This window comes from Staurois parvus, unplaced genomic scaffold (genome assembly GCF_062004578.1).
Source record: "Staurois parvus isolate SC_StPar_1 unplaced genomic scaffold, SC_StPar_1.0 ptg000048l, whole genome shotgun sequence".
Classification (NCBI taxonomy): domain Eukaryota; kingdom Metazoa; phylum Chordata; class Amphibia; order Anura; family Ranidae; genus Staurois; species Staurois parvus.
Window position 1 is genome coordinate 6,320,678 of NW_028317844.1, and position 24,462 is coordinate 6,345,139.

The window sequence follows — 24,462 nt, forward strand, 5'->3', positions numbered from 1 at the left end:
GCAACTTTCATATATGGAGATTTGCTGGGGAAAAGTTTCGCCGATTAGTGCTAGCTATATACAACATATAAAGCTGCAGAAACAAAGCTGAAAGTGTTGCCACTGTCAGCCAGGTGCCTTCTTTTTCTAATCCACTAGAGAAAGATTTATACTAAAACCTAAATTATTGCTGTGAATAGATCAGTAAAATGTAATTTATCATACAGTACAGGACACAGTTTCTCTTCATAATGGAAGGGTTACTGTATATGCTGCCACCTTTGGGTGATTGAACACTGGCAACACCACTGAAAGCTTTGGTGATTCCCTCATATATCTCCTCCCAGCATGTGATCCTTAGCTTTGCAAGGCCACTACTTTTGTTAGGTTTTACACAGTGGATTTTCAGGTTTCTAACAATCCCAGTTTGGCCATAACATTTTGCAGTTCGTTTTCTAACTTCAGAGGCCCTTTTAGGCCTGGAGATCTTTTTGAGGGTCTTTTGGATTAATTTTGTTTTTGCCGATTAGTTACCTTCCCCTTACTGACTGCTTTGGGATGTCCCTTCAGATATGAAGAGAACCTGTGTCCTGTACTGTACGATAAAGAAAATTGTATTTATTGCATGTCTGTAAAATCCTTAACAACTTCCCTACCAGGTCAGCTTTGACATTCCATGTAAAAATAATTTTTTTGATAGAAAATTACTCAGAACCCCCAAACATTATATATATATATATATATATATATATATATATATATATATATATATATATATATATATATACATACACACACACACATACTGTGTGTGTGTGTGTGTATGTATATATATATATATATATATATATATATATATATATATATATATATATTATGCACACTGCTCAGAAAAATAAAGGAACACTTTTTAATCAGAATATAGCATGACATTTTTTGTGATACAGCGCTGTGCTACAATAACTGACCATTGTGCGGTCATGCAATGCTGCATCCAAATGAAATTTACATAATTTGTAAATGAGCTTTCTTTTGGTGGTATTTGATCGCCTGTGCGGTTTTTATTTTTTGCACTAGAGATGAAAAAAAGTTACAATTTTGAAAAAAAAAAACAATATTTTTGACTTTTTGCTATTAAACATGTCCAATGAGAAAATGTAAAAAATCTAATTTCGTCATAACTTTAGGCCAAAATGTATTTTGCTACATGTCTTTGCTAAAATAAATCCAAATACAGTACGTGTAAATTAATTGGTTTACGTGAAAGTTACAACGTTTACAAATGGCGGTATAGATACTGGAATTTTTTTTTGTCACTAGTAATGGCGGCGATCAGCGACTTATAGCGGGACTGCAGCAGGCATTCTGACACTGAGCCATACAAAGCAGTGTGTAGGGGCTGACAAGGGAGATCTGTATTGTTTACATACAGGTCTCTCCCCCGTCGGAGATACTCGGCGATCACCAGGTGCCAGCAAGTAATCACCGTCCGGGACCCGGTGATTGACAGTCGAGGCCACGAATGGCAGCGCGGGTAGTGCACGCATGCCCCTTACCCAGAACTAAAAAAATCACATATATATATTGTAACAGGGTTAGCTCGGCAGCGGGTGTGTGTGACCCCCTGGATGGGTGCACAACACAAAAAAAAACAGGCACAGCACAACCACAGTGGAGGTGAAAACAAACAGGTGCAATTTATGTACAATATTTACAAAAAGGCAAACCAAAAAGAAACATCAAAATAAATCCTGGCCAACTCTGCTACTTACTGCAACAACCACGTTTCCCTAGTTACCCACTAGGTACAGCCTGCTGCTATACCTAGCTGCTAGTACTGGAGGCTAGCCACACAGGCTTTGGTCTCTCTGCAGATAAGATGTCAGCTCCCCAGACAGTTCAGGCACAGATCTGGTTCCAGGTTGGAGCAACTCCCTAAGTACTCTGGGAAGTTTTATACAGGTCTTAATGAGCCCACTACCTTCAGCTGGGCTCATTACCTCAGTGCTGAAGGACTCAGCACTTCCCTCTAGTGGAACAAATCCCCATAAAGCCTGAACCTCGGACAAATGTATCGTCCATCCAGGACTCAACCAGGTGATTTTACTTGCCTACTGTCACATACCCCCCCCTCTTGTTTCAACCTAGCCAGGCAGGCATGTACCCGGGATAAAGCATCCACATTTCCCATCTGAACACCAGGGCGATGCTTCACCGTGAAGGTAAATTCCTGTAGGGCCAGAAACCACCTATTTACCCTTCTATTGGTCTCCTTATTTTGAGCCATCCATTTCAAGGGAGCGTGATCTGTGATCAGGTCAAAATGTCTGCCTAGCAGATAGTACCGAAGGGAATCTAGGGCCCACTTTACCGCTAAACACACCTTCTCAATCGTGGCGTAATTTTCCTCGTGAGACTTTAGCTTTCGGCTGAGGTAGATTACTGGGTGATCCTCCCCCTGCCAAACCTGGGACAGCACTGCTCCTAAGCCAACATTGGATGTATCCGTCTGGACCACAAAGTCTTTTGAGAAGTCTGGTGAGTATAGAACTGGCTGGCTACATAAGGCCCTTTTTAAAGACTGGAAGGCTGCTTCAGCGTCAGGGGACCACTTAAACATGACAGACTCCTTCCCTTTTGTCAGGTTGGTTAGGGGTACTGCCATAGAAGCAAAATGGGGAATGAATCGCCGATAGTAGCCAGCAATTCCTAGAAAAGCCCGTACCTGCTTCTTGTTATTTGGGCGTGGCCAATTCTGTATCGCTTCCACTTTGTTTATCTGAGGTTTTATTACCCCTCTCCCAATAGTGTACCCAAGGTACCTGGCCTCCTCCTGTCCAATCGTACACTTCTTTGGGTTGGCCGTAAACCCAGCTTTCCGTATTGAGTCTAGCACAGCCTGAACTTTTGGCAAATGTGAGGCCCAATCTGCGCTATGGACAATCACATCGTCCAAGTACGCTGCAGCATACTTCTGATGGGGACGAAGAATCTGATCCATTTTTTGCTGAAAGGTGGCCGGTGCATTCTGTAACCCGAACGGCATTCTTTTATACTGGAATGACCCTTCTGGGGTTACAAATGCAGTCTTCTCCTTTGCTGACTTAGCTAGGGGAATTTGCCAATAACCTTTTGTCAAGTCTAGCATTGTCATGTACCGGGCTGCTCCCAGTCGGTCGATTAGTTCATCTATCCTTGGCATGGGGTAGGTGTCAAATTTTGTAACTTTATTCAACTGTCGAAAGTCGTTACAAAATCGCCAGCTCCCATCTGGTTTGAGCACCAACACTATGGGGATGGACCAGTCACTTTGGGACTCCTCTATCACCCCCAAATCTAGCATTCTCCGTACTTCCCCACGTTTTGCCTCCCGCCGGACCTCTGGGATTCTATAGGGTTTCAGTTTTACCCTTTCACCCGGTGGGGTGATAATGTCATGCTCCACCCCCGAGGTTTGTCCCGGCAGCTCAGAAAAAACGTCTGTGTTGCGGAGCACAAACTCTTTAGCCTCCTTTTTTTGAGTTGTAGACAGCGTGACTGCTATTCCAACCTCCGGAACCAAGCAGTCAGATGGCGCTGGTGACAAAGCCTCAGCAACTAGGGATTCCCTGTCCCTCCAGGCCTTTAACAGATTGATGTGGTAGATCTGTTCAGGTTTCCGCCTTCCTGGTTGTCTGACCCTGTAATTCACCTCACTCACTTTCTCAATCACCTCGTATGGGCCATGCCATTTGGCCAGGAATTTGCTTTCAACCGTAGGGATTAGCACTAGCACTCTATCTCCTTCAGCAAACGACCTGGTCTGGGCCCTCCGATTGTACACCCTCTGCTGCGCTAACTGTGCTTGGGCCAAATGTTCCTTTACGATAGGCATGACCTGGGCAATTCTATCTTGCATTTCGGCGACGTGCTCAATCACACTCCGGTGGGGAGAACTCTCACTTTCCCAAGTTTCCTTGGCGATATCTAACAGCCCCCTTGGGTGTCTCCCATAGAGCAACTCAAACGGTGAAAACCCTGTAGATGACTGGGGTAACTCCCGGATGGCAAACATCAAATAGGGTACTAAATAATCCCAACCCTTTCCATCCTTATCTACCACCTTCCTTAGCATTTGTTTCAGGGTTTTGTTGAACCTTTCCACCAACCCATCGGTTTGGAGATGATACACAGAGGTTCACAACTGTTTTACCTTGAACAGTTTGCACAGCTCTTTCATCACCCGGGACATAAAGGGGGTTCCCTGGTCCGTAAGCAGTTCCTTCGAAATACCTACTCGGGTGAACACGAGGAATAGCTCCTTAGCTATTGTCTTGGCAGAGGTATTTCGGAGTGGAATCGCCTCTGGATAGCGGGTGGCATAGTCGAGTATGACCAACATGTACTGATGCCCCCTAGCGGATTTCACCAGCGGACCTACCAAATCCATGGCAATCCTTTCAAAAGGGACCTCAATGATGGGAAGAGGTACCAGTGGACTACGGAAATGGGGCATAGGGGCCAACTTCTGACACACAGGGCAAGAGGAACAGTAATTTTCTACCTCCTTAATGACCCCAGGCCAATAGAACCGCTGCAATACTCTTTCCCGTGTTTTCTCCGCCCCCAAATGACCCCCAAGGATGTGTCCATGGGCCAACTCCAACACCAACTTCCTGTAAGGTCTGGGCACCACCAGTTGCTCAATGGTTTCTTCTGCCCCTTGAGCAACTCGATAGAGTAGGTCCCTTTCCACAAGGAAATATGGATAAGCAGCAGTTTTCTCAGGGCTCACTAGTTCGCCATCTACTTTTATCACATTTTCCCGTGCTTTTATCAGCGTGGGGTCTTTCAGCTGTTCGGTGGCAAAATTTTCCCTATGCACCTCTAAGTCTGAGAACTCCACAACTGGCAGATTTTCATCTGAAGAGGCGGGCTCCTCCCCAGTTCCTTGGGTCTCCCCAGCTAGTACCGACAAGGGGAACTTGGGAGAGACCTCACCACACTCAGACGCTTTCTGGGATTCACTTTCCTGGTCTGCAGGAGAGACAGCGGGGGGGGTCAGGACAATCCCAGAGTTCCCAGAATTTTGGAAAATCCCTCCCCACAATGGCATTATGTGGTAAGTGAGGCACCAATCCTACCTGATGAGACAGGTTACCTTTGGGGGTCTCAAAAAACACAGTAGCCATGGGATACTCCCTAGTGTCCCCATGCACACAAATCACCGCCACCTTTTTATACCCAGAGACCTTTGTAGTGACCATCTCCTCTCTTATCAAGGTTACCAGGCTACCTGAATCCAGCAACCCCACAACATTATTTCCATTAACAGTCATCTTGCACAAATGTTTCTCAGTGCCCGGGCTAGCAGTGGATACCCCTGTCGCAAACAGCGACTGACGTCTATTGCTCAGAAAGTCACACTGCATAGCCTCATCCACCACTGGGCAATTAGCTGCAATATGTCCCTCTTGCCGGCAGCGGTAACAAATAATTTTTTTTGCTGCTTCTTGCGGCCTTGGCCTTCCTGGCCGCTCTTGCCAGACATTGGGTAATACTCCCACCCTCTCACTCTCTCCACCCTCACCCCTTGGAATCATCTTACCCGCCGCTGGGGATGGTCTGGTCTTAGGGTGGAAAGTCCGTGAGTCTCTGGAAGAGGAGGTCAGGTTCTCCGTAGCCAAGTATCTCTCCACTAGATCCACCAGCTTGTCTGTGGTCTCTGGGTCTCCATGGCTGACCCACTTTTGAATAGCATTAGGCAGAGACCTTAGGAACCGATCCATGACGACACGTTCCACAATTTTTGGGGCGGTCAAAGTCTCTGGCTGCAGCCACTTCCTGCTCAGGTGAATGAGATCATACATCTGTGACCTGGGAGGTTTCCCAAGCTGAAAAGTCCAATTATGTACCCGCTGAGCACGGACAGCGAGGGTAACACCCAATCGGGCCAAAATTTCCGCTTTTAGCACATCATAGTCTTTGGCTTGGTCCGGCTCCAGGTCATAGTAAGCTTTTTGCGACTCTCCAGTTAATAATGGGGCCATCAATCCAGCCCACTGTTCTTTAGGCCACTTTTCCCTTTCAGCGGTCCTTTCAAAGGTGGTTAGAAACACCTCCGGATCATCATCTCCAGTCATTTTTGGCAATAAACGGCCCACAAAAAATGATGGTGTTTTACCAGAATCATCACCAGCCTCAGTCTGCTGCCTCTGCTGGAGCTGCTTCAAAACAGCCTCAATTTGTTGCTGGTGTTTCTGGTCCTGTTGCACCAGCAATTCCCTATGGCGGACCTCTGCTTGTTCCAAGGCCTTCTGCTGGGCTGCAGTGCTCTGCTGGAAACTTGCATTTGCCTGCTGTTGATTGGCATTTGCCTGCTGTTGATTGGCATTTGCCAGAGCCAACTGTCTTATTATCTCCTCCATGCTGGCCTTTAGTTACCACAACTGCCTGCATCCTCCACCATATGTAACAGGGTTAGCTCGGCAGCGGGTGTGTGTGACCCCCTGGATGGGTGCACAACACAAAAAAAAACAGGCACAGCACAACCACATTTGAGGTGAAAACAAACAGGTGCAATTTATGTACAATATTTACAAAAAGGCAAACCAAAAAGAAACATCAAAATAAATCCTGGCCAACTCGGCTACTTACTGCAACAACCACGTTTCCCTAGCTACCCACTAGGTACAGCCTGCTGCTATACCTAGCTGCTAGTACTGGAGGCTAGCCACACAGACTTTGGTCTCTCTGCACACAGATAAGATGTCAGCTCCCCAGACATTTCAGGCACAGATCTGGTTCCAGGTTGGAGCAACTCCCTAAGCATTCTGGGAAGTTTTATACAGGTCTTAATGAGCCCACTACCTTCAGCTGGGCTCATTACCTCAGTGCTGAAGGACTCAGCACTTCCCTCTAGTGGAACAAATCCCCATAAAGCCTGAACCTCGGACAAATGTATCGTCCATCCAGGACGCAACCAGGTGATTTCACCTGCCTACTGTCACAATATATATATATATATATATAATTTTCTGCACCCATGCCACCCTGTAGCACTATTTCTGCTATAGGGTGGAGGGGAAGTAGTTAATCAGTTTAATCTTCTTTGATGTTAATTCAGTTATCAAAAGGTGGATTAGATGGGCAACAATGAGATGACCCCCCCAAAACAGGAATGGATTTACAGGTGGAAGCGACCAACATTTTTTTCCCTACTCCTCTTTTCTGACTGTTTTTCACTAGGTTTGCATTTGGATAGGGTCAGTGTCACAACTGGTAGTATGAGGCGATACCTTGACTCTACAGAGGTTGCACAGGCATTCCAACTCCTCCAGGATGGTACATCAATACGTGCCATTACCAGAAGGTTTGCTGTGTCTCCCAGCACAGTCTCAAGAGCATGGAGGAGATTCCAGGAGACAGGCAGTTACTCTAGGAGAGCTGGACAGGGCGCACAGACCACTACAGGCTAGACAAGTGCACCCTGACTACCATTAGGTATCCAGATGAAATCCTTGGACCCATTGTCAGCACCCTACACTGGTCCAGTAGGTCCTGCGTTCCTCCTGGTGCACGACAATGCCCGGCCTCACGTGGCGAGAATGTGTAGGCAGTTCCTGGAGGGTGAAGGATTTGATACCATTGAATCCCCCCCCCCCCCCTTGCCTGACCTAAATCCAATAGAAAACCTCTGGGATATCATGTTTCAGTCCATCTGACGCCGCCAAGTTGCATCTAAGACTTTCCAGGAGTAAATTCCCCAAGACACCATCCATCAGCTCATTAGAAGCATACTTTAGCATCCAACATTGTCAGGCATGCATACAAGCCCATGGGGGCCATACAAACTACTGAGTACCATTTTGAGTTGCTGCAATTACATCGTTCAGCATGACCGTTTTGGTGGTGGGTCAGTGATTGTCTGGGAAGGCATATCCATGGAGGGACACACAGACACCATCTGTTGTCTCACTAAGAGCATCCCATGACATTGTCAGACATGCATACAAGCACGTGGGGGCCATATAAACAACTGAGTACCATTTTGAGTTGCTGCAATGAAATTTCAGCAAAATGGACTAGTCTGCTGCATCATTTTTTCACTTTGATTTTCAGGGTTTCTTTGAATTCAGTCCTCAGTAGGTTGATAATTTTCATATCCATCAAAGGATGGGGCATCCTTACGTTCCTAACACATTACCCAGTCCATATCATTATCCAGCATGATATTTTCCACATTGAGATCTGATGTGTTTTAAAAGTGTTCCTTTAATTTTGTTGAGGTGTGTGTGTGTGTGTAATTTTATTTTATATATTTTTTTTCTTCTAAGCAGAGGCCCTAGAAAATAAAATTGTGTTATAATTTTTTTTATGTCACATGGTATTTGTGCAATGATTTTTCAAACGCGATTTAAAAAAAAAAAGACTTTAATGAATTTTAATGCAAAAAAATATATATAATCCAATTGTTTTCTAAAATATAAAAGATGATGTTATGCTGAGTAAATGGATACCTAACATGCCAGACTTTAAAATTCTGCACGCTCGTCCAGTGGCACCAAACTACGATACTTAAAAAAAAACTCCATAGGTGACACTTAAAAAATGTTTACAGGTTACCAGTTTGGAGTTACAGAGGACTTTACAGGGGGTTTAGCGCTAGAAATATTGCTCTCACTATAACATTCATGGCAGTATCATACTTGTGTGGTGTTAACACTGTTTACATATGAGGGTTTGCATTTGCAACTGTGTGGGGGAGATAAGGGCTCTTTTTACATTTATTTTTTTTTATTTTTACTCTGTCCCTTAAATTTTTTTTTAATTACATTTATTCCTATCACAAGAAATGTAAACATCCCTTGTGAAAGAATAAAAGGCACGACAGGGCTACTTTATGGAGACTTTTGAGGTCTATTACACCCCATAGGCTCTCCTCTACTCTGGAAAGCATGAGAACAAAAAAAAAACATTGATCTCAGGCTTTACAGAAAAAAAGGAATCCCTACCGGCCTCCCAGGACCATAAAGATGCCTGGGGACCATCTGGTCCATGGCCAGATAAAATCCTGGGCATCCCGATTGCTCAGGAGAGCCCAGAGAAGCACCAGTGGATGGCGGAAGGGGGGAGGGGCATCTCCTCCCACCATTTGTAAAAGCAATCCAGTGACTAATTAGCCACTATGATGGCTTTTACACTGTAGGGAATCTCTGGCTGAACAGCACGGTATTGGGATGATGCTTGTAGCTGGAGGCATCATCCTGGTATAACCACTGAAAGCCCAGGATGTCATATGACGTCCTACAGTGGTTAAAATTAAATTACAGGGTGGGAGTGGTTATTTGAGGAAGTGTCCAAAGATTTGAGTGGTTTTGCCAGTGTTCAGTCACCTGAAAGTGGCATCATATAACCCTTCTATTATGAAGAGAACCTGTATCCTCTACTGTAGTCCAGGAAAAGGATTTTACAGGTACGCTAAAAATTTAATTTTATTAGTATTTTTTTTTGTTACAAATTGCGTAAGGCTCCATTCACACGTTGCGACTTTGAATGAGTGCAACTTTGGCATTGATAAAGGATGCTTGTTTTTGCTCTACAAAGTCACAGATAAGTTGCATGTATATCATTCAGGTGTGAATTTAATGTGACTTTGGAGGGTTTACATTGAAGTCTTTGGCCCTCAAGTCTCATGAAAGTCGGGCCACAGTAGTGCAGGAACTACTTTCAATTCGCTGGGACTTAAAGTTGCACAGATATGGATGGGAAACACGCCAAAGTCGCATGACAAGTTCTATAAGTGTGACTGGGCTCTAAATGTAAATAAGATTAAATCTTTTTTTGTACATGATTACCCTTTGTAAACAAAATTTGTTCCAAACATTGACTAATAACATCGCAAGTATTCTGTAAATATTATAATTTGATTACAAGTTGCAGCTTGTGCCCAAGTAGGGAAAAATCGAGGCCTCTTTGTACATATGTTTACAATACTGTTCAATGATTCATCATGTTCTTGTTACATTAATGCTCACAAAATTGTATAGTGCTTATAGATTTCCTGTATGTCTCATGTAATATTAACATGCAGCATTGATAAATATTATAATATTATGTACTATTCTGCATCAGCTGTAAATCAGTAAAATGACAATGCAAGTGTTAAGCAGCCAGCCAATTCAGAGATTTTATGCAGTTTTTGGCTTTAGTATTTTGTGTTTTATACACTCATCTGTCATTTTCCGCTCTTGTTCTCTTCTGTGGCCATTATTTTGCCAAATGATCCCTGGCACAGCATTCAGTCACCTGCTGTCCAGGGTTCTCATTCCTGCCATGGTTAGACGCCTAGATATTCTCATCTGGTTGCATAAAAAGCTCCTGAAAATAATCCAGTTTGATGTGTTTGGCTTTTTTTGTTCCATTTTTGCTTATGTTGCTGTCTTTTTCCTTCTCTCCAGGCGTCTGTCTGCTGCCACATGCTCATCAAATATAATTGCTGCATCTGGACATTTTTTTTTATTAATAGTTGATGTAGGCCCCTTGGAGGGCTCACTCAGGTACATATATTCTTCCTACCCCTAAAGCAATGTCATGTGGCTGATGAAGTCCTTAGTTTCTTTGGGACTGGACTTGTAAATGTCATTGTGACACATCTGTAATTTTTCTATTAAGTGCTTTCAGTCAGCAGCCCATTTAGCAAAGCTGCTTAGATTGCTGCAGTGTTGTCATTTCCTCTATATACATTTAGCTTTAACTGTTAATCTTTAAAATGCTGATTACATGTAAGGAACTGCTGTTAACCTCTATAAGTGTTTAGCAATAACTTGTGGCACAAATCATGTCAGCTAATGGCCTTAGGATAGTGCTACAGCACCTCTAGTGAAGCCAAAGGTGTTTGTCTCCTGGGAGGCTGTCAGACAGGTAATGATGGTCCAGTTTAAAGCAAATGGCCCCTGTTATAACCAGTATATAATGGTGTTTTAACTCATGGTTGGTGATTGTTGATCATTTTTTTCTCAAGATTAAAATGGCTGTCTATCACTTTATTTATAGATAGTGCCAATGCAATGTACAACTTGTTAAAAATGTGTATTATTCTTCCTTTGTCCCTCAAGCACAGTGGTGTTACACTAACTGCCACATAGTCCATCTGTACTTCTCACTGAAGTGAGCAGACAAGAACGCATGATGAATCCATTGTATCCCCAGGCTTTTGGAGTATTTGCAGTTGAAGCCCTCAGGATTCTGGAACTACCACTTAACAGAATAGAAACAGTACAGCAACATGTAGCCAATTAAAAATCCAGTGACTACATAGTCCTGATTCAGTCTGTTAAATACCATTTTTGATCAATGTGAACAAAATATGTACAACACATTTAATGATTATGATAGAGTTGGGTATTTTTACTTATTTATTTATGTCTATGTAAATGGTGAATACCAAAAAAGCAAAAGCTCTGTTTAAAGTAGAAATAAACCTTTAAAAAGAACAGTGTACCTCTATTATATAGAAGCTGTTGTAACTTTCACTTTCAATGAACTCATTATTCAATAAAATACTTTAAGTGTTTTCACATTCTGTCTTAAACCTTAGTTCACTATAAATTGTTCTTACCTCTTTGCCACACACTAATAGATTACTCTTAATAGAGAGCCCTCATCACTCATTTCAAGTTGTGTCAGTGCTAATATCATACATGCAAAAATGAATTAATGAAGTGTTCAAATTAAGCACTTAAATTAAATACTGTATGTCATAAGAAAAAATACAGGGGGTGCCCTTGCTTTCATGCTTCTAAAAATGCCTGGCTTGGCTGACTTAAAGCATACATAAACCCCAAAAATAAAATTTGATTTATTACAGCTTAACAGTCCTTGGATTTTATGGATGTATTACTTTTACTAATTTTACTTTTTTTTGTATTCCTTTTCCATTTCAGGTTAATTTTCTTACATTTTTACTTGGCGATCCTGCCATGAACACTTCTGTCCTAGGGTGCCAGTACTCACTTTGTCCTGTGTCTACAGAGTGATGCATATCAATGGAGGAGGAATATTGGCTTCCTAAAACCTCTTTTCTGCTCCATAACACACAGAGGAGATGTTCTGTATTCCATATACAGTAGTTATGAACAATGCTAATTGAAAACAGTCAGCACAGGAATTTCTCAGCTCACACAATTTCTGGCAAGATTTGTTTTTGAATTTGTACAGATAACACAACCATTTTAGTATAAATGGGTTTATTTAGTATTTTTACCAGACAAAAAGGAGCAAATAAGAGAAGTTCATGGTTTACATACGCTTTAAATACTTTTGAGTCACAGAGCCAGAACAAGCATTCTGTAAACAAGGGTCAAACAAGTTTTTGAATTCTACATCTTTATAGTTGTCCAGTGTGAAAATCTCAGACAGTTCTGAAGTCAAACCATCAGTAAGACACAGAAAGTTAGGATTTTAAATGGGGTCACAATTGGTAGCCTCTTTTATTCTCTCGTGGCAGTTTCCCTATAGCACCTAAAGATAAACCTATTTTTTTCCATTTGCTTACAGTAAATATTTATAAGTGTGCTTAGAAATCATTAAGTCCAGCAGAGGATTGGCTCAGCATAGTTGGATCAGTGACTCTGTGAGGGATAGCTTTGGAGATAAGGCGAGCATCAAGGCCAGAGCTGCCTTTTTTGTATTCAATAACTTTTTGGTTGAATGCCCAAGCTAGAGCTGGGCTTTGAAAAAATGATCTTGGGCAAGTTTTAATTTGTTACTTCTGAACATCAGAGAAGAGGAAGTCAAGCTGCAGTCTTATGGTAAATCTGTCGGTTGATTCAGACCCGTGCAGCAATATGCTGTAAAATGCACACTTTTCTGAGCTTTATCAATATGCACTGCAGCAAACAAATTGTGATGTGTTGAGGTGCACCACAACACGCATTCTAACACACAAGTGTGTACCACCTATGGATACATGTTGCAATGTGTTGGCAGCCCATTTGAAATAGATTGGCTGCCTTAGAGTGATTAGCATGAACATGTGTGAATTGGACCTAGTAATCTGTCTACTTATTCCTGTTTTGCACTGCCATGCAACAATGCTAAGTCTTTTCTAGTGAGCAATATAATATTGAAGCATTCTGAACTGTTATAAAAGAGGATATTGTAATTGCAAAGTTCCTTTTCCATTTTAAACTTACCCTGGAGAATGTGATAAACTGCAAAGACTTGGCTGCCAGTTGGCCTGTTTTGCTGCTGCACAGAAGAGCACAATAATAGAAATGATTACTGGAAGTAGTGACGTTAGCCCTTTCTAGTCCTCTGAGAAATTGGTTAGAATTTGGTAAAGAGAGAATGGAAGTACATTGCTGAAGTGCTTGTAGTCGCTAGTTTTGCCAACTATTCCCAGCTCCCACAGTCACCACATGCTAAGTATGTAATGATGATGGTTCTACTGGATTTTGAAGGCCGGTGTGTCAGCTATGTGCAACTACTGGATCAAATGGCAGCCACAAAATGACTTCTAACAACTAGCTGGAAACAACTTAGATTTACCTCCTTCCTTTTTGCAATTGTCTGCTGTACCGAACACAAACTTGAAGTTTATTTTTCCTTTGGTGTCATTGCCAAAAATATCATATATTTGTGTCAGAAGGGCAAACTTTCTGGGAAGCATGGAAATGAGGAAAAATGTGTACGGGTGTACTGTCATAGTCAGAGTGATAAGGCAGTTCATTATCAGCTGCCCGGGGTTATAGAACAGCATCCCAAAAAATCCTGCACATGCTTATGCGACTGTCAAAACAAATGTCACTCTTGGGTAATTTAGGGCAGAATCATTAATTGAAGAAGCAAAGTTGCATGCACATTATTTTAGCTGTGTGTGAAATTAGCAAATATTGTGCTAAGGAGAGAGGATAATAAGAAACACTCCCCAGACCTTTTAAATTGCTTTTGTTATTAGTTTGCTATTATGCAATGCAATTACCAAAATGATTTTATGCAACTGCTGTTCTTTTAAGTGCACCTGTGGGAAAAAGCCAAGCACTGCAAGTATCTGCATGTATTGCATTGAAACAGCTCACAGTGAACCTAGATTATTTTGACTTATTCACTATTCACAGTAAGTAGTATTTGTTCACGATGACTATTAACTTTGACCATGAATTTGGTTATCTCCTCTACAGTGCAAACTGCAGTTGCTCCGAGACATCACCCCATTCTTGAGTCTTGCCTGGCTTTCTGCACACATTGGGGTAGATTTACTAAAACTGGTGCACTCACAATCTGGTGCAGCTGTGCATGGTAGTCAATCAACATCTAACTTCAGCTTGTTCAATTGAGCATTGACAATAAAACCTGGAAGCTGATTGGTTTCTATACAGAGCTGCAGCAGATTTTGCACAGTTTTAGTAAATAATCTTCTCAAAATCACCAGGAGAGATTAATTACATTAAATAATTACATTCATGGAAGTAATTTTCAATATTTTATGTCTGCAACTTTCATTAAAATAATATTTGGTGATCTTCTATGGAGGTCCTAGTTCAGGTGTTTCCTGTTATAGGGTAAAAACACTTAGTTACTGTTTCCTTGTTGGGCTCCTTTGTTGGTTACTCTGTCATACAGCTTTCCAATGGAGACAACAATTGGCTGGTTCTACGCACATTACTGAGGCCTCGTTTACTTTTGTCACAAGAGCAGCCTTGCTTTAGAAATGCCATGCAGTCATTGTAGGAACGCATGCATGTAAATAGGAAATTATCGCAAGATGCTGCAAGATATTAGCAGTCTGAGATGACTCAAAGGATGATAAAAATGGCAATGATGATATGCAATGCATTATCAAGTTATTATCATTCAGTTAGGGATTGCATGTACTTTAAAAGATATCCTGCCCTGTAGCACCTGAACTCACCTGCACTAACCCCCCTTCCCCAGGCTACATCCTGAGCAACTTTTTCCTCCTCTGGAGCTGTTAGTGGGATGCAAGCCTATGGGGTCTCAGGCTAGGTTCACACCTATGCAGTTTTGCGTTTGACCCATGTATGCATTGTTTTTCGCATTGCATTTTTGCACCTGCATTTTCTATGCCTTTTTGCCGCGTTTTTGATGCATTTTGTGTTTTTTTTTTCTTGCTAGGCAGATTTAAAATGCAAAATGCATCAAAAACGTCACAAAATGCATCAAAAGTGCACTAAATGCTTTTCTGCAGTGTTTCCATTGAAGTCTATAGAACCAAAAATGCAGCTTTCTGCAGTCAAAAATGTTCCTGGCCCTTTCCAAAAAACTCACAGGGTGAAAACGCAGAGATGTAAACATGTCCCATAGGAAATCATGTTAAATGAACTGTAGTGCGTTTCTGTAAAACGCTGCAGAAAATGCTTAGGTGTGAACCTAGGTAAGAGACTGTCTGCAGGTTGAACAAAAAAAAACCTACTAATGTATGGGCTGCCTAAGAATCTGGACTGGAGGAAGGGAGAAAGATTAGTATAGTGAGTTAGTTCACGAGGGGCAGGGTGGATTAGAGGGGTTTACTATATTTACTATAAAAGTACAATTTTTCTTTAAGACTCATGTACAAGACTTTATTTATGTTCAATGCAACACTGATACATTATAATAAAACTATTAAAAAAACAATAAAAATCACAAATTTCCCCTGGATGGAAAAATCCTCCTTTGATAGGGAATATGGTTTCCCTTCAGGTGAAGACCTGCATCCTGTGGAATGGAATCATAAAAATTATACATTACCATCTAAACCAATTTCAACCTAATATAGTCTGCCTAATATCCAATGCCCATGGAGCAAGTTGTATCTCAAAAAATGTCAGATGTAAGAAGTGTAGTTTCTGTAGATGAATGAAGAGTAAGGTGATTTCACCCCTTCACTTGGAATGTGCATAGTATAAATTAAGGGCAAATAGGGCCCTAATAATTTATTCCACCAGGTATGCAAACCTGAGAGCTTAATAAAATGTATACTGTTAGATGATTTTAAATTCAAACCTCTATAAAAAAAAAAACTACAAAAAAAAATACTTTTAAGCAGAATGACACTGTCATCATCTAAATGCAGGTTAGTTGTCCAGATAAGTTGGCTTTTCAGACAGCTGCAGGTCATAGAGTTATGTCCACAGTTCACAAAAGTCATCTTTTTGTGGCATTGTGAGTGTCTGTCTTCCAGAAGAGAGTCCTGTCAATTGCACCATAGAAATGGTTGTAATAGAATACCTTAAACATGTCAGCTTGTGTGTTTTAAGTGACAGTTAAGCTGGAAGCAATTAACGACAGAAGCTGGCTTGTAGAAATCCTTTAGTGTAGTACAGAAAACCCCTAGATGATAGGAAAATACTGAAAGCAAAGACATTAGGACACAGTTTCTCAACTTATTTTTTGGCTTCTTAGTTTGCCTTCACACATACTGTACTGATGAGCCTTTATCCTATTTTATTTTTTATTTGCAGAGCCTTTGTGTATGATAGTCGCAACAACCTTCAGATGCGAGGCTTAGTGGTGTTGCTTATTTCTAAGGCAGCTGGACCAAGTAAATTGGCAGATGAGTCCCTACAACATGACATGGTTAGCGGCATTTATGCAAGGTGAGAAATCAATGTTTTGCTTCTACAGTGTTTCTAATGTTTGCATTTTAAAAGTGTGGTGTCTTTGCTTAAAAAGGATTTTTCTTAATCTTACAATTAGTAGCAACATGTACTAACTGACATATTATTTTTCTTCCATTCTTCTACAGTTTTGTTGCTTCAATTCATTGACTTAAAGTAGAACTCTGGGCATAACACTTTCTTTTTTTTTTTTTCATTTTGTATAGCATAAAAAAGGGATAAAAACGATTTTTTTATTGCGTCTTTGCCTTGTTTACAGAGCTTTCCCCTAACTTTCTGTCCCAAAGACATAGCAGAAAGTGAGAGAAAGCCTTCATACAATAAGGGAAAATCCTGTCTATTTCGTTTGAAACAAGTAACCCCACTGGGTGAGGTTCCTTTTACTTATGGTGATAATTGTCAGCTTTTAGGTTTCCCTGTTTTATCTGTCTTGGTCTCTGTACACATATTTTACAGTCAAACAAGTTAAAAAAAAAAAAAAAAAGTTACAATGAAATTAAAGTAGGAAGGCAGGGCTCCAGTCAAAGATCTAATTGCACTGCTGAAATACATACCTTCTCAAGGAAATATGGCTTTGGTATGTTTGTGAAATCAAGCCAGCGGCTCTCAGAATACCCAAATATCGTCTTCATCTGATTAGAAACAGCCACTGTTTGACCAACAATTTTCTGCCCTGCTCTTTTGCTTCTTCAGGAAGGGGCTGACAGGGCCATCCACTAAGTGAATTTTAACTCGTTTATCAGGAACAGGCCTTACTCAAGATGGCCACTGCCATGCAAAAACTAAACAAAAAAAAGTGCTGCACTAGTAAGAATACAATGTTGATTCAAAAATGAATTCAGGAATCTAAAATAGAAATCAATCCATAAACATTGCAATAATGTACTGATGCGCATACCAGCCGATGGCTGGGAATTCTCTGTGGGATTTTTAATATTGTTGTGGCATTACCATTATCCTTTTAACATGTGAGTGTACTTTTTACTTTAATTAAAGTGGCATTTTACTGCCTACTACACCATGGAGGTTGTTTTTCTCTTTGTGTTGCTTTCCCTTTACATGGATCATTGCTGAGAGGACCATAACCTTTCCATTTATCTGAAGGCAAATTGATTTATTGCTCTCAAGCTTTCTGTGACCACTCACATACTGAGGGTCATAAAGGTCCCGTAAGCGGTTTGACTGCCTATCCTGACTGTTATGTTTTTCAGATGTATGTTCTCCAGGACACATAGATCACTCACAATGAGTGTATTGAGGTTTATTCAGTTCTTGCAGTGAGTGCATGTTTGTTCACAAGCGTATATACAATTCTGTACACTATATTATTTTTGTGTTTATGGATTGATTTCTATTTTATATCACTGAATTAATTTTTGAATCACTGTTTCCTTATTATTAGTAAGGAACTTTTTTTGTTTTTCTAATTTTTGAATATTGTGCTCTCAAGTACAATACAAAAAAGAAAACTGACCACGCTAGGATGGATGTGTTTTCCTGCCTAGTGTGGTCAGTTTGAGATAGGAAAACAGGGGAAATGTCAGGATTCACTAGGCATTTCATGCAAATAAAGCAGCACAAAGAGATGGGAAACTCACAAGGAAATGGGGGTGAACCTACTTAAAGTGTAAATATACAGTAAGTTTCCCCCCCTCCTCCTACTTACAGTGCTCAGCATAAATGAGTACACCCCATTTGAAAAGTAAGATTTTATTCAATATCTCAATGAACACAAAAACAATTTCCAAAACCTTGACAAAACTGAGTTTTATAGAACATTTTTAGTTCATTACATGAAAGCAAGGGTAATATTATAACATAGATTACAAAATCTTCAGTTTTACTCAAATTGGTTGCTGCAAGAATGAATACACCCCACAACAAAAACTACTCCATCTAGTATTTTGTATGATCTTCATGATTTGTAAGGACAGCACCAAGTCTTCTAGGCGTGGAATGAACAAGTTGGCGACATATTGCAACATCGATCTTTTTCCATTCTTCAAGAACAACCTCTTTTAGAGCCGGGATGCTGGATGGAGAGTGATGCTCAAGTTATCTCTTCAGAATTCCCCATAGGTGTTCGATTGGGTTCAGATCAGGACACATACTTGACCACTGAATCACTTTCATCCTGTTCTTCTTCAGAAATGCCACAGTGGGCCTAGATGTGTGTTTTTGTCATGTTGGAAAAGTGTACGATAACCAAGGGCACGGAGTGTTGGTAGCATCTTCTCTTTCAATATAGAGCAGTACATGTGTGAATTCATGATACCATCAATGAAATGCAGCTCCCCAACCCCAACAGCGCTCATGCACCCCAACAGAAGGACACCATGTTTCACTGTATTCACCATGCATTTTTCTTTCTACTCCTCACCTTTGCTACGCCATACAGTTTTGAAGCCATCAGTTCCAAAAACATCTATCTTGGTCTCATCACTCCAGAGTACAGACTCCCAGTGGTCTTCTTATTTTTCAGCATGGGCTCTGGCAAATTCTAGGTGGACTTTTTTGTGCATGGGGTTTAGGAGAGGCTTAATTCGTGGATGACACCCATGCATGCTATTCCTCTGCAGTGTACGCTGTATTATATCACAGGAAACAATCACCCAAGTTTGGCTTTCTACTTCAGCTAACTGCAGTGAACTTGCATGGCGATTTTCTTCAACCCTTCTGATCAGAAGACACTCCTGTAGAGGAGTTAACCTCCTTGGACAGCCTGGACGTCTCTGTGAGATAGTTGCAGTTCCATCTTTGTTAAATTTTTGTATCACTTTTGCTACAGTATTCTGACTGACGTGTAAGGAATAATTAGACTCACCTGTAGTTTAATCCTTGTTAATTAGGATTTTGTTGTCTAAAATTTAGCTTTACTCCTAAGACTTTCATTGGGGTGTATTCATTTTTGCAACATGGACTTGAATGAATTTGTTAGAAAAAATACTTTTTTTTGTGTGCAAATTTAACAAATCTTGTTTGCAATCAATCGCCCATATTTGTCGGAGTATTTTGTAGTATAATGTCCCGTAGAAAATGTTGATTCTGAAAGGAAAGTAAAGGTTTTCTGACAAATCTGTTGGGGTGAACTCATTTATGCTGAGCACTGTATGTTGTATTTTGTTTCTAAATAGATCAGTGTAAATACCTTTTTTTATTCAGCTGGGGTGCAGTCAAGTATTCCAGAAGCAGTGTCTCCCCTATGTCAGAGAGTGCACAACAAGGGGCTAAATTCATGGAGCCACGATGCCACCTGCTGGCTTCTATTGCCACTCCGTTTTGGTCTCCCTCTCATCTTCTGCAGCAGCTATTCACTGACACAGGGGAGCCACTGCTTGTGAAGCAGGTGACTGCACCCAAACTGAATAAAAAAGGTATTTACACTACTCTATTTTAAACTGTTTACAGCATAGGTATGGATGGGAGGCAACATTTTTAACCATTTCAATACCAGACACTTTCACCCCCTTCCTGCCCAGGCCAATTTTCAGCTTTCAGCACTGTCACATTTTGAATGACAATTACTCAGTCATGCAACGCTATAACCAAGTGAAATTTGTATAATTTTGTTCACAAAAATAGAGCTTTCTTTTGATGGTATTTAATCGCCACTGGTTTTTTTTAATGCATTTTTCTTTGTTTCTGTTAAAAAATTTTGAAAATGAAAAATCTTTCTTCATAAACTTGGGCCAAAAGGTATTCTGCTACATTTCTTTGGTTAAAAGAACCCAAATCAGTGTATATAATTTAGTATGTATGATAGTTATAGAGTCCACAAACTATGTTAAATGCAGTATATTATACAAAATTGATCAGTTCTAATGTACTGGACAGCCTATCTCTGACAGCCTTCTTGGTGCCCGAAAATGCCAGGACAGTACAAATACCCCCCTTTTTGGAAAATAGACATTCCAAAGTATTTAGCATGGAGAGTTTTATGAAGCTGTAATTTTTGTCACACCTTTTTGGAAAAAGAAAGAAATTAAAACATTTTATTTATTCACAATTTGTTTTTACATACCATCACCAGTGCAGTACAGCATCATCATATACCTGATATGGCAGTGATCAGGGACACTGGTGACAGTATGTGAGTATTTCAATTTGTTAAAACTTTTTTTTTTTGGTTATAGTTTTATTTCTTTTTTACTGATTTAATTTTTTTTTACTCAGTGTGATCGCTGATTATCACTGTAAGCAACCAGTAGCCACAGCCTATTACATGGTATAGATGGGCTGTGATTGCCCCTGTCTGTACCATGTGATCACTGTGACCAATCACAGGGATCAACACATTATTACACATGAATGGCTTTGAACGGAAGCCATTCATTGTGTATAATTGTGTGATTGGTCACAGCGATCATATGGTATCGGCAACGGCCCAGTACACTGATCTGTCATCTGCTGTGTCCAGTGAACACAGCAGGTGACAGATTGCACCACAGCGCGGCCTGATCCTAGGAGGACATTCTTTGAAGTCCACCCAGGATGGCAGCGCTCCTGCTTGGCCATCATTTTATTATAGGTTGGGCAGAAGGTGGTTAAGCAAACTTATATTAGCCTTTACTCCCATTTTAACAGAGTCCCAGATAGCAGTACAAATATAACATACAGTGCCTTGAAAAAGTATTCATACCCCTTTTACAAATATCTGAAAAGTGTGGCGTACATTTGTATTCAGCCCCCGAGTCAGTACTTTGTAGAACCACCTTAAGCTGCAATTACAGCTGCAAGTCTTTTTGGGGATGTCTCTACCAGCTTTGCACATCTAGAGAGTGAAATTTGCGCCCATTCTTCTTTGCAAAATAGCTCAAGCTCTGTCAGATTGCATGGAGAGCGTCCGTGAACAGCAATTTTCAAGTCTTGCCACAGATTCTCATTGGGATTTAGGTCTGGACTTTGGCTGGACCATTCTAATACATGAATATGCTTTGATCTAAACCATTCCATTGTAGCTCTGGCTGTATGTTTAGGGTTGTTGTCCTGCTGGATGGTGAACCTCCATCCCAGTCTCAAGTCTTTTGCAGACTCTAGCATATTTTCTTCTAAGATTGCCCTGTATTTGGCTCCATCCATCTTCCCATCAACTCTGACTGGCTTCCCTGTCCCTGCTGAAGAAAAGTATCTCCATAACATGATGCTGCCACCACCATGTTTCATGGTGGGGATGGTGTGTTCATGGTGATGTGCAATGATAGTTTTCCGCCACACATAGCGTTTGGCCTTAGGAACAGAACAGCTGTGTTTATACTGAGATTAAATTATACACAGGTGGACTCTATTTACTAATTAGGTGACTTCTGAAGGCAATTGGTTCCACTAAATTTTAGTTACGGGTGTCAGAGTAAAGGGGGCTGAATACAAATGCATGCCACACCTGTCAGATGTTTATTTGTAAAAAATTTTGAAAATCATTTATCATTTTCCTTTCTCTTCACAATTATGTGCTACTTTGTGCTGGTCTATAACATAAAATCCCAATAAAATACATGTACGTTTTTGGTTGTAACATGACAAAATGTGGAAAATTTCAAGGAGTATGGATACTTTTTCAAGGCACTGTAAGTTCCAATCCTTCCCAGCTCTATCCAACACTAGAAACAATCTTTGGTTTGACATACAAGTTAGATACTGGAGTCTTTTAGATAGATTATCATTGGCTCTTAGTTCAGGATGTAAATTGTTGGCGCTATATAAATACCTGTAATAAATAGAATTTTTCAGTACAGGAGCAGTAGGAAACTGCAGTGAAATTTGCTAAAATCCTTGAATTGCACGTAAATGGATTGCAAAGTCAGAAAGTCCTGCTAGATCACTTCAAGTTGGCCCCTTTTGCAGGTATAGCTATGTAAAACATTAGAAATAGTGTCTATACTGTTTAAAACCTTATAATACACTGTCTCACCCTGCTTTCCATATGCTCAGTTGCTCTCCGTTTTTTGGCACTGCCAAAAATCAAGAGGGTGATCTGCTGGCAGCCAAATGATTACTGCTGCTCAGGATGCTGGGCTTCAGCAAAATGGCAGCCACCTGCAAGAAGAAACGGGAACAATGCCTGAGGCAGTTGACAGCACACACTAATTTTGGTAGCATAATTATCAATGTGGAATGTACAGTACATTTATAGCTAAAGAACCTAAATAACATTATTATTCATAAAGTTGTTATAGATAAAATTCCACTTAAATAATAATCCAATCACTTTATGGTGATATGAAGTCATGTTACTTATAAACGTCTGAATATAAAAATTTTTTTTTTTACTTGTGAGCCAATAAGGTGTATAATAAACGGCTCCTATCAATAGGATTGCAGGCTATCTTGCTCACCTCCATAAATGTGAGTTATCAGTGCATACAAATAAAGAAAATATAGATGCCGCACTGTATCAAGACCTATTACCTGTATATAGTATAAAAACTGTATTTGCATTAAATCTCTAATAGCTGCATGATCTCTTATGTGTAACCATACATGATTGTAATGCCAATCAATACCCAAACAAATGTTGATAATAATGAATAAATTAAAAAATATATATCAAAATTGGTGATAAAAAAAAACAACAAAAAAATCTGTGTAAAATTATTCAAATGTGTGTCCTTCGATGATTAAATAAATAATCCAATAATAAATAAATATCAAAAATAAAAATTGAAAAATATGGAAAATAAATAAAAGGTAAAAATTCAATGGATTTTGTGCAAAAACGCAAAACAAACTTGGTGCAGAGTTCAGCAGGGATGAAATATCTGTGTTTTCTCCTTCCAATCAGCCTGAGGTGATGCAGGTGAAGGTTGCAGATAGAGGACTACTATGTAAGCCTGAATGGTCATATGGATCTCTTCCTCCTCAGATCTTTCCTTGATCCATACCTTTAAGCATTCCTCATACAGATCATGTAAATAGAGAAAAGTGCATAGTGCTTTATCATTGATAAAAATAAACACTTTAATATGCGCTCAATATGCACTCACATTGATTAAAAACAATCTGCACTTTGTATAATAGCCGCTTAAAGCGGTGAAGACCCACCTCTCGGGTGTGCTCGCATACACTACCAGTGCTCGCCGTGTAAGGATGCGTGGTGATGTCACTGCCCCTCCCCAACGCGTATCTCCACAGGGACTCGTGCCTTCCTCCGGGGGATGTAGTATGACAATCACAATACCCAACTCCTTATATAGTGTTACGGCGCCATTTTCTTGTAGTTCTAACTGGTTCCTCCATCTTTTTGGGGTCATAACTGTGTTTATCTCTCCTGAGAGCTGTTAATGACAATTTAACTCTTTTGTAGCAATTACATGTAATTTGTCAGAGTGTGTTTTATATCAAATGCAGTGTATGTCCCAGTATCCTATGGCTAGGTTACTAGTTCATGTAGCATGCACTCTCGAGATGGTCTATATTAACATTATAAAATACATATGAAAATACAAATAAACATAATTAAAATTACAAATCCATTGTAAATGATCCATGAATAATAGCATATACATTGCTATATAAAATTATACATATGCAGAAAATTTATTGTAACATAAAATAAGAATAAAAATTAATGAAAATATATTATAAAAATAACCAAAATAACTAAATATATATACAGCTATTGATAATAATAGTAACCCCATTAACTAATTGCTTCCTTCATATCATAAACTACCCCTGTTGCAAATCTATTATGTGTGTGTGTTAAATCTTAAATGCAATTTTAACTAACATGCGTCTATCAATAACGCATGTCAGAAGAAATAGATATTTTTTACAAATATACTTGACTATTATCCTATGGATATTGTAGATGTATTAAACCTAACAAATCAACATAAATTGACATGTATCATAAAATATAAAATAAAAATAACATAAATAAAAA

The 24,462-nt window shown here is 40.1% G+C and overlaps 1 protein-coding gene across 2 annotated transcripts in view; it reads left to right on the plus strand.

Annotated features, from left to right (window-relative positions):
* PDSS2 (decaprenyl diphosphate synthase subunit 2) overlaps nt 1-24,462 on the plus strand; it is a 235,444-nt gene that overhangs the window by 49,704 nt on the left and 161,278 nt on the right. For both annotated transcript variants that reach the window (XM_089664931.1, XM_089664937.1), the window contains exon 3: nt 16,425-16,559. In XM_089664931.1, coding sequence (XP_089521057.1) covers nt 16,425-16,559 — 135 coding nt within the window. The remainder of the gene's footprint in view (nt 1-16,424; nt 16,560-24,462) is intronic.